General features: G+C 38.7%; 1 protein-coding gene across 3 annotated transcripts in view; it reads left to right on the top strand.

Moving 5' to 3' along the window:
* The first annotated feature begins 830 nt into the window (after window positions 1-830).
* efcab2 (EF-hand calcium binding domain 2) overlaps window positions 831-11,864 on the top strand; it is a 50,251-nt gene continuing 39,217 nt past the window's right edge. The window contains exons 1-6 of one of the 3 annotated variants that reach the window (XM_062974714.1): window positions 831-1,001; window positions 3,860-3,944; window positions 5,982-6,054; window positions 7,108-7,187; window positions 11,010-11,052; window positions 11,155-11,221. In XM_062974714.1, the coding sequence (XP_062830784.1) occupies window positions 968-1,001; window positions 3,860-3,944; window positions 5,982-6,054; window positions 7,108-7,187; window positions 11,010-11,052; window positions 11,155-11,221 (382 nt within the window). In that variant the 5' untranslated portion in view covers window positions 831-967. The remainder of the gene's footprint in view (window positions 1,002-3,859; window positions 3,945-5,981; window positions 6,055-7,107; window positions 7,188-11,009; window positions 11,053-11,154; window positions 11,222-11,864) is intronic. The other 2 variants (XM_062974730.1, XM_062974723.1) reach the window with 2 other exon arrangements.

Below are 11,864 nucleotides of genomic sequence, written 5' to 3'. Positions count from 1 at the left end.
GCAAATGCACCTGTGGCCATCACTGCCCCCCTGGATCGCTGTAGCGCCCACCAGGGGACGGTAGCGTCCACTTTGGGAATCACTGGTCTAGAGCCAGGGAAGTAATACTACCTTTCTATTCTGCCTTGATCAGACCACACCTGGAATACTGTGTCCAATTCTGGGCACCGCAATTGAAGGGAGATGTTGACAAGCTGGAAGGTGGCTAGAAGAGGGGGACTAAAATAATCAAGGGTCTGGAGAACACGCCCTATGAGGAGTGGCTTAAAGAGTTGGGCATTTTTAGCCTGCAGAAGGCTGAGAGGAGACATGATGAGGGCCATGTATAAATATGTGAGGGGAAGTCATACGGAGGAGGGAGCAAGCTTGTTTTTTGCTGCCCTGGAGACTAGGACGCAGAACAAGAACTTCTAATTACAGCAAAGGAAATTCCACCTGAACATTAGGAAGAACTTCCTCACTGTGAGAGCTGTTCAGCAGTGGAACTCTCTGCCGGGGGTAGTGTGGTGGAGGAGGCTTTTAAGCAGAGGCTGGATGGCCAACTGTCGGGGGTGCTTCTGAATGCGATTTTCCTGCTCCTTGGCAGAAGGGTTGGACTGGATGGCCCACGAGGTCTCTTCCAACGCTATGATTCCATAACATACAAATATAGCTCTATTTAAAATAAATAAATAAATACACATAAAGCAGCGCGTCATTGTATCCCAGGCCTGGGCAAAGCTTAGGCCTTTCCTCCAGGGGATTTGGACTTCAACTCCCACCATGCCTAACAGCCTCAGGTCCCTTTCCCCCCGTTTCCTTAACGGCTGAGAGGGGAAAGGAAGGGACCAAAGCTTGCCCAGGCCAGTTATATCCTGCTGGGGAGAAAGAGGCGGGAAATCCCTCCTTCCCCAGTTTCTGCCCTCAGGAGCGGCGGGCCCAAAGTGCGCCTTTGCGTCGCCATGGCAACCCCTGAGGCGACGAGGGCATGGCGGCCGAGGAGAAAGAAGCCACCGCCGCGGGTAAGCAGCCTTTTGTTTTGTTAGACCCACTCAAGAAGGGAGAAGATGCCATGGAGAGAAGAGGGGACCAGGGGAAGAAAGCGGGGGCCTTTCTCGCAGCGGGCCTTCTGCTGCTTTGAGCATAGCATGGCTTCCCCCCTCTTGTTAATGGCGGCCTGTGTCGCAGGCTCCCTTCCTCACTTCACCCCTGCGGGCACAATACATGGTCCCTCTCTAAAAGAATGAAAAGGTTTGGGGGGAAAAACCCATATTGAATATATATTGTCGAAGGCTTTCATGGCTGGAATCACTGGGTTGTTGTGCGTTTTCCGGGCTGTATGGCCATGTTCCAGAAGCATTCTCTCCTGACGTTTCGCCCACATCTATGATAGCCATCCTCAGACGTTGTGAGGTCTGTTGGAAACTGGGCAAACGGGATTTATATATCTGTGTAATGTCCAGGGTGGGAGAAAAAACTCTTGTCTGTTGGAGACGGGTTAAGGTTTCAATTGGCCACCTTGATTAGCATTGAATAGCCAGCTAACACCTCCCAACAAAGGATTCCCCCAGGCAGGAAGCAGCGAGATCTTGAAGCTGAAAGGCTATTCAATGCTAATCAAGGTGGCCAATTGAAACATTCACACCTTCCTCAAACAGACAAGAGTTTTCTCCCACCCTGAAGCTTCCAAAGATATATAAATCCCAGTTGCCTACTTTCCAACATACCTCACAATCTCTGAGGATGTCTGCCATAGATTCAGGCGAAACGTCAGAAAATAATGCTTCTGGAGCATGGCCATACAGCCTGGAAAACTCACACCAATCCAGTGATTCTGGCCATGAAAGCCTTCGACAACACATAACAGGAGGTTCTCTATGATGGGTACCTGGAAAATGCATTGAAAGGTGAGCAGATCATGAATACATAGGGCAACCTTAACAAAGATGCCCTTAGAAAACTGATAGCTATAGAAAACATCTCAATATGAAGATATAAACACAGAGAGACACAATGATTATGATGGATGGGGGAAGATGTGAGCAAGAGTTAGTGCAGTATTTGATCACTAGATTCCAGGGAACAGGGTTCGAATTCTCGCTCGGATTCAGAAACCCACTGAAAGTCATGCTCTCTCAGCCTCAGTGGAAAGCAACAAACCAGTCATGCCGTGGGAAATGACTTGAGGGGGCATAACAAGAAAAGATGCCATCAGATCCAAACAAACCATTGTTCTCCCTTTTCCAATTTGGGAAACATCGTATTTGCTCAAAGGCATCAGCCTGCAAGGTATGATGCATCTACACCAGGCATGGGCAAACCTCGGCCCTCCAGGTGTTTTGGACTTCAACTACCACAATTCCTAACAGCAGGAGAAAGTGGTTTGCGCCAGGTTCTTCTGCATTTGTGCTGCCGGCAAGATGCATAAACCCACAATGCAATTTGCTAAGGTACTGAAAGTGGTAGAAGAAAGACCTATCATTTTTAGCTAAAACAACAGAAAGGAAAGGTGTCACTATCTTAGCCACCTCTGTGGACAGTTTTGGATTTTGAAGTATTTCAGAATTCTGGATCAAAGATGCTCAACTCCTGCTATGATATTTAAAGCTAACCCTTTAACCAAGAAGGCTCTTAGAGTAACTTCCCCCATCTTTCACTCTAAACTGCCTTGATTGTATCCTGTGGAATCTTGGGATTTATAGTTTGGTGGGAGACTAGACTTCCCTTGGCTGAGAATTTTGTATATTCCTCCCTAAACTGTAAATCCCAGAATTCGATAGCAGGCATTGATAAATTTTGGCCCTCCAGCCGGTAGGCTGTTAGTCATTGTGGGAGTTGGAATCTAAAACTCATGGAGGGCTGAAGTTTGCCCATGACTGTTCTATAGGATAGAACCATGGTAGCCCAAGTAGAATTATAATGAGCCTATGCTATCGGCTGCAGTTGGCTTCCAGGAACCCTGTGGATCTTCAAGTCACCTTATATACAATGATGTCTTTTCAAGCAATGGATCGTAGAATCTGTGGATGTATCTGGCTGTTATCGTGTAGTGTGGAGGCAATTTCATGTAATTAAAAAGTGAAAGGTGTTGCAATTAAAAGCTCTGAGAGGATCAGGATTTCAGGGATGCAGTCAAGCTGAGGATTCTCTAAAATCAATAGCAGTACATTCCTGTGCAGAGTTTTAAGGTATTCTAAGTTTTGAAGAAATAATATTGAGGACCATACTAGCAATGCTGTTGATGTAGTCAACTGTGTGGGCAAATTCTTTGCCCCACCGTAGTCTAGTGAGTTGTGGGAGTCTTCTCTTTGCAGTGGCCAGGAAGATCATACTTTTGGATCCAGAGTAATGGATGACTTGAGTCTCTTATTTTAGTGGGTATTCTCGAACTATAACTACATTTGGCTCTAGTGTATTAGAAATAGCTGGTGTAGGAGCCATAATTTATACTCAGATCTTGGCAAGGGAAAAGAATGGATCAAAACCTATGTACTCTGAACACATAGTACTGATCAAGTTTGCGTTACATGAAATTATAAATGCTAGAGTTAAAGATGGGCTTTATATCACATCTTGTTTGATTCTAAGCTCACTGTATTGGGAAAACAATTCCAAAGACCACTACAAATTGAGTTTCCAAAAAGGGAATAAAATAACAACATTCAGAGTCAGACTGACAATAAAAAGAGAATTAGAATGAATATAAATTGCACCACAATTCCTAGTTTTGCTTAATACTAACTGAATGAACAGTTCCAAAAAACTAAAAAAAAGTTGATTATTTTTTAACATTTAGTTGCCTTAATAAAGATGGGTTTTCAGAAAAAGCAAAAACACAAGTTATTGATTTCTAAAATATATGTTTTCTTTTCTTTTGCAGAATCTGCAATAGCAGAAATTCAAAAGAAAATCACAGATGCTTTTGAAGTTTTTGACCATGAGTGCAACAAAACTGTGGATGTCAGGTTTGGAAGAGCTTTCTAAATATCACCATGGCTTAGGCTAATAGTGGAGAGCCTTCTTCAACCTAAAGGTCAATTTCAGTTTCAGAGAAGTTGGAGTTACAGTTTCATTGTCAGATGCGTCCATGTCCAAAAAACAGAACAAAAAGATTCCAATCTATTTTATCTTAAAGCTCTTGTTTAACGTAACAAGGCTGTACAGGCATTTCAGCCTTTTGAAATGGGGGAGAAAGTCATGTAAAACTAAAAAATGGTGACCCCTGAAGAGCCAGATTTGGCCCACTTCTGTTTTAGACAGTGGTAATACTACAAATTTTAATAGCTCTAGTAAAAAGTCAGTATTGATATATAACGGCCACTATTTTTCAGAAATATAAAGTTAACCCAAAGTTCTAGGTGATTATTGCAATATATGATGTGGTAAGAATATAAGGCTGAAACCAGTACTATTTTGCAGATAGTAAACAGAAATATATATGTGGAGCTTTTAGAGGTATAAAGAGTGGTAAATTTTTCACCCGATGAGAAGGAGTTTCTGCACACACTGGGACATTCTGTCAAAAAACAAAATGCTAATTCCAGGAAGGTTGTTTGCTTCTTAGATGCAAGTTAACGGATGAACACTCATCTCCCCTTGTTAATTCCCTCATCTTTTGCACAATAACCCACTGTACAAAACTAATACTTTCCCCTTTGTCAAACAAAAGCACACACACATCGAGAAAGCATAGAGGAACAAGACTGTTTATTTTAAAAATATACAGACCATCCATCTAATGCATATATTTTCCCTAAATATATCTTGATAACAAGGCAGAAATAGTCATATTTTCCTCAAAAATAATTTGTTGTGTTTGTGCAAAAAATCACTTGAAAATGGATGTACTTTCCCCAAATATCACTTCATCTGGTGATGATATTTTTTTTTTCATTTTTACCTACATGGATGAGATAGGTACAGATTTATATCACTAGAATGTTCACTTTTTATATGGGGGAACAATAAAACAGTAGTATGGATGCTTAAGGCTGCTTTTAGCAGTACTTGTCAAAAGACAGTGTGTACCTATTCCATGGTTCCTTTTCTTGACAGATTTTCTGTGGGCAGGAGAAAAAAAAAGACAGGAAAAGCAGGATAAAACATACCAGGGTACAAATGTAAATGACATAATCTGGACGTGTATAAAATCTTGTGCATGAGGCAAGGCAATCAAATCATAAAAGCCTTAACTGAAAGCAGTTCTTGCCTCTGTGAAGTTGTCTGCCTCAAAGTGTCTTGCTATTTATCTACTCTGTTTTCTTGCGAATGTCATTGAACATGCATTGATACGCCATTAAAATGCCACGTAAGATGTCTGATTTACAGAAATTCCCCATTATCATCCACAAAAGGTTATTTGGCAGAACTCTTTTTTATTGTCAGAAGTCATTAATAATTATTCAGGGGTTGAAAATTATCTTGTATTTGATTATGTTACATGTTATTTGCTAAACCTTGCACATCTATGATATGTAGAAACAAGTTCCTACTTCTCCATTTCCTTGTTTGCACATTTTTAATAAATAGAATTAAAGGAGAATTTTCCGTATTTGAAACAAAACTGACTTTGCTGTTTTCTTATTGAACATAGTGTTTGTTTCACTGATCTCAAATCCTTTCCTGTATTTTCAGTTGTTCTAGTAACAAATATTTTGTGTTTTTAATGTTGTTTGATAATACTATTACCAATTTACTAGTATTTATCATAATTATTTTGAAGAGCACCCACATTCTCTCAAGACTCGAGTGCTGAATAAACATGATATGCTTTTAATCAAACTGGCTTGGGACTTACAGTAAGTGAATGGAAGAATGCTTAAGTGAAAAAAGGTTTTCTGTTCTTCTCTGTAGCCACTTGCAGCCCCAGAAAACTTTTTCTTGAGGTTAAGTATTTCTGTTCACTGTGGATGTGGGTCATACAGAACTGACAGGAGAGGAGATAACTGATCAGAACATTTATATTGTACTATGGATTTACTAACAAATATATTTTCTTTCAGGGAAATTGGCACAATCATTAGATCATTAGGCTGTTGCCCAAGTGAGGGGGATCTACATGATATGCTTGCAGAGGTAGTTTATGTTTACATAATTTACACTTTGCAAGTTCTGTTTTAGAATTTTTTAAAGGAAATTGTCCTATTTTCCCTATTTTTCTACCCACCATCAGCTGTGGCAGAGACTACTACTATCTCAGGCTGGACACCTGCCTTCATAGGAGAAACTATCTTTAACCTTGCTTCAAGATATTCTTATGCCAAGTCCCAAACTGTATTTAAGGATTTAATTGGCAATTAGTAAACACTTCTGAACAGGGAACCTAGAAAGAAATGCATGTTCAGAACATTCTTTTGTTTTTAAGAGCAAACAAGGACAAATTAAGAATGACCTATAGCAGTGGTTTTCAACCTGTGGGTGCCCAGATGTTTTGCCCTTCAACTCCCAGAAATCCTAACAGCTGGCAAACTGGCTGGGATTTCTGGGAGTTGTAGGCCAAAACACCTGGGGACCCACGGGTTGAGAACCACTGATCTATAGCAAGAATGGGGAACATGTACACCAAATGTTGTTATACTGCGGCTTGCATCATTCCTAACCTTTGATTGTGCTGAACAGGGCAGTTTAGAACTAAAGTCCAGAAAGATCTGGAGAGCAACACATTTCCAGTCATTTATTTAAGGCCCTAATCTTTCTTTCCACTGCTAAAGCCATGCATGGAACCAAACCCTGTTCCACTAAGACACAGAAAGATGAGGCCCACACTGTGAGACCCTGAAATGTTCCTTCCATGAATCTCCTCCACTGACCCAGACTCTCCATCACTGTCCCTTAAAAGCAACCATGTATTTTATATGGAGAAGCTTAAGGCATACCTGTGCCCAGTGAGAAAAAAGGGGAAGGAGACAAGGAATGATCTTGACTGTCTTCTATCCCATTCATTTCTATCTACTTGCATAGTATACATGCAAATTTCCCAGCATGGGTTTATGGAAAAACTATAAGATCGTTTCCCTGCCGTTAATATTTCATGCAGCCATTGACTAGTTCCAACCCAACTTGCTTTTCTTTCAGTTTTCTATTGTGTCATTTAAATACATTTTTTAAAAAAAAATTATAATTGTTTAGGTAGAAGAAGAAGAACCAACCGGATTCATTCGTTTGGAAAAATTTCTTCCTATGATGACCAGAATATTAATGGAAAGAAGGTAATAGGGAAAAGGAGGTTTCAATTTATATAATTCAGTCATATATTTATTACTGATATTAATAATGATTCTTTTATAGCTACAAAGATAAAACCAAATTTAGGAAGTAAGTTTCATATTGATGAAAAATTGATAGCCTTCAAATTATTTTTACAAAACCACTAGAAAGGGTGCTACTGGCACGGAAAACAAGCCTTTAAAATGGTGTGTAGAAATCTTGCTTTATTGACAACACTTTGCATGTTTTTGCAGAGGTCTTATGTTAATTTAAAGGTTTGCACATTTTTCAGAAAAGATGCATTGTGATTTTTCATCTGTCTTAGGACATTTATGCATTATTGCCCAGTTGATTTTTCTCATGATAAGAATGAATAAAGGTTTTTGAGATAACATCAACAAATATTAAATTTTGATTCCAAACAAATTGGACTAAAACCAGCAATTTTTAAAAAGAAAATCCACACATTTGGTGCCAAACTTGCACAGAATGTTGAGAATGCCATTGTAAATATTTACTCAAATGTATTTATTATTTATTTATTTAAAGTATTTATATTCCACCCTTCTCACCCCGAAGGGGACTCAAAGCGGATCACATTACACATATAAGGCAAACATTCAATGCCTTAACATAGAACAAAGACAAAGACAAACACGGGCTCCGAGCTGGCCTCGAACTCATGACCTCTTGCTCAGAGTGATTTGTTTCAGCTGGCTGCTGGCTGCTCAACAGCCTGCGCCACAGCCCGGGCTCAAATCTAATGCTCACATTTTTAAGCTAAATTACCTTGCAAAAATTAGAGTGCACAGTAGATTTATATCTTATGGTAATCCTAATGCTGAGCCAAAGCAGAAGGGGAATCTGCTTCAGGAGCACCTGGAGCTCCTATTTGGTGGACATCATTTGTAATTTAATGACCATGGCTCAATGCTGTGCCATCCTGTGATTTGTATCAGCATTCTTTGGCAGAGAAGGCTCAAGGCCTTGTCAAACAACTTGAGTCATGGCAGTTAAAGTGGATTCATTCTACAGCATAGATGCAACCCAAGGTTTTCTTTTCCATTGATGGAAGCTTTGGTGTTCCAACACAATTATTTTTAAAGGAGGAATTCTAAGCAGGCAGCCACTGTAATGGGCAAATTATAAAGAGTGCACTTTTGCTGCTGTGCATTACATTCGACAGCAAATGCTTTGAGGTGCTCGTTACATTTGATAGTGTATTAATCTTGAGTAACTATCAAGTCTTGTAAAAATTAAATTCATAAATCAAGCGAAGAAATTTGCAAAACGATGAGGTACTTCTTAGGAAGGTACCCATAGTAGTTGTTAGATTGGATCCAAAAGTTCATTACAGCCTTTCTTTTGCTTTCACATTTGGAGACTCTGTGATCACTGCTATATACTATTACTACTCTGTTATTAACATGTGGATTTGTATAGCATAACAGACAGATACTTCTAATTATATTGGGATTTTAAATTATAAAATACATACCGTATATACTCAAGTATAAGCCGATCCGAATATAAGCCGAGGCACCTAATTTTACCACAAAAAACTGGGAAAACATTGATTTGAGTATAAGCCGAGGATGGGAAATGCAGCAGCTACTGGTAAATTGCAAAATAAAAATAGATACTAATAAAATTACATTAAGGCCTCAGTGGGTTAAATGTTTTTGAATATTTACTGTATTTCAAAGAAAAACAGTAAACTAACTCTATAAGAGGAAAGGTAGGGTCAACAAAACAATATGGTATCAACAATAACTTTATAATAATAATAATCATCATCATCATCAACTTCCTTTGTATCCCGCTCTATCCATCTCTCCATGTGGACTCAGGCTGGCTTCCAACATAGTAACAGGCAAACATTCAATAGCTACATAAACAATGCAGAGCTAGATATAGATCTATAATTATATATACTAATTTCACATTTGCATTTTCCCCTGAAACATTTGCAAATCCTCTCTTTATATATCTGCATTTCCCTCCTGCAATATTTGCAAGCCCCATTTATCATTATATCTATCTAGTCATCTGTGTGTGTGTGTGTATGTGTATTTGGCAGCCCTATATATCTATATTAATATCTATCTATCTAGACATCTATATATAAAAATAATTATATCTATATAAGACTTGCAGATACTTGCAAACTTGTGAGGGGAAAATTCATATATAAAATTAATGTATACATATAGGTACAGATTTACAGGTACATGGAAATCTCTAGATATCTACAGTATATGTATATAGGATTTGCAAAGACCTGCAAACATTTGAGGGGAAAATTTATATATTAAATTAATGTATTTGTAAGGGAAAATTTATATATTATTTACAAGTTTGGGGCATGCATTTGCCCAAGGAAGAAATACAAGCAAAGTCCCCCTAAAAACAACTTTGGCCTTGTTTCTTCTGCCCTTTCCCACCTCTTTTATTTCTCCCCTTTTCAAACTCTAAAAGTAGTCAGAAAAGGCTTTTAAAACTTTCCTCCCCATCCCAAAAAAACCTACCTCATTTTAGTTTCTTTAGGAATAGAAAGAAATACACACCTTCTGTTACTCTTCTTTCCCTCCTTCCCTCCCTTTTGACTCAAACGTTCTTGCAATAATAATAATAATAATAATAATAATAATAATAATAATATCCTGCAAATTTGCAAGAGTCTCTTTTTCTTCCCCTTCCACCCATGCAATTTTTTTCTTCTTCCTAGCTTGCAAGAAGTTCTATCACTCACTCTCCTTTCACTTTTGAAAACATTCCCTTCTTGTCTCTTTCTCTCTTAAAAAATAAGATAACTTCAGCTTGGGAGGAGAAGCGGAGAAGGGAGGTTTTGGAAAAGAAAACATACTGTAGCCTCCATGCTTTGCTGCCTGGCTTGACCTTGACCCCATTATAAGCCGAGCGAGGCTTTTTCAGCCCCCAAAAAGAGATTTAAAAAACTCGGCTTATCTTAGAGTATATACGGTATACTGAAAACACTTAACACAGAATAGTACGTCTTCCTAAACAAATTTCACTACAGTGCAGATTTAAGAAGTTTGAACCATAGAAATTGGAACTCTTTTAAAAATGTATACATTTGGTTTTAGTAATAGTTCTTCTTAAGTGAAGTGAATTATAATTTTGCTGCAAAACATATGCAAATTATCTAAGATTATCAAAATAAATTGGATCTTGCTTAGAATGTCTACACTTCTCTAGAAGTGCCTTTGCAGAGACTGGTAATACCCAATGTCTCTTCTGAACTCATTTCTTGCCCTTTAGCCAGGAGTACCCTTAGTCCCATATGTATGGGGCCGGTATGTGATATCTGCCATAAGGGGAAAGAAATTCAAGATAGTCATCTTTATTAGAATTATTCAACATGTTTCAAGATTGATCCTTTAAAATGGATATTAGGGTAAAGCCTATAAGTCTTGGAGCAACTTAAACCTAGCAGTTTCCTCATTCCCTTTCAATATTGTACTGTATATTTTTTCTCAAAGAAGTCAGAGCAAATCTATTCCTAAACTGAGTGTTTACTGAAGTGTTTGTTTTCACCTTCATGTTTGGGATTATGTATAGTTGCTCCATGGTTTGTCAGTCTATTTCTAAGATATAGCTTATTGTCGGGTGAACCATAAATTAAGTGAATAAAGGTTCACAGAATGTACCATTAAAATGGTAGTTATAGTCATGATTTTATGCAGAGTACAAAGGCAAATATGATTTTTTACAATTAGGGCAGAAAGGCAGGCTTTGGAAGCACTGGAACGTATTTTCAGATGAATATTGCAACACAAATTTTATTAACTGAATGATTTCAGATACCGACCAATTCCAGAAGATATTCTGTTGCGTGCATTTGAGGTATGTTATAAACACAATTCTGCTTAAGGGGGCAAATAGTACTTTAAGACTGAGATAATGGAAGTAAATCAATTCATGTTCTATGTTTCCCTTTTTTAAAAGGTCTTAGATCAAAATAAATGTGGACATCTTACTAAGGATGAGTTGATCAAGTATATGACTGAAGAAGGTAAAATACCTATTTCTTTCTCCCTCCCTCTCTCCCTTTTTCTTTCTTTCTTTTGTGCATACACACACTCTCACAAAGACCCGGTAGGGATGGACCAAGTACAGCCATGAGCCACATGCTCAAACAAGGCCACTTTTTCAGACCCTGATAGGCTCTCATATCAACTGTCCAAACCTTTGGGAGGATGATTTCCTCCCAAAGGCCAATAGAGTCCATAAGTCTGGAGTGGTGGTTGTTGAGCATTTTGCAGTTTTGAATAATTTTTGTTGCCATCATCTTTTGTTAGGTCTATAGAGGCCTCCCGTAGCCTTTGCCAGATGTTCTACACAACAAGAAATGAACAGGAGCAGGAAATGTGCTGACGTTCTCATTTGTAAAACAAAAATGTGTATGAAACATATAATCATAGAATAATATGAGTTGGAAGAGATCACATGGGCCATCTAGTCCAACCCACTGCCATGCAGGAAAAGTACAATCAAAGTACCCCTGACAGATGGCCATCCAGCCTCTGTTTAAAAATTTCCAAGGAGGGAGTTTCCACCACAGAGGCAGAGCGTTCCATTGCTGAACAGTTCTTAGAGTAAGAAAGCTCTTCCTGATGTTCAAGTGGAATCTCCTTTCCTGTCATTTGAACCCATTG

The sequence above is a fragment of the Anolis carolinensis genome, chromosome 1, assembly GCF_035594765.1.
Source record: "Anolis carolinensis isolate JA03-04 chromosome 1, rAnoCar3.1.pri, whole genome shotgun sequence".
NCBI classification, from domain to species: Eukaryota; Metazoa; Chordata; class Lepidosauria; order Squamata; family Dactyloidae; genus Anolis; species Anolis carolinensis.
This window is presented reverse-complemented; position numbering and strand designations above follow the sequence as displayed.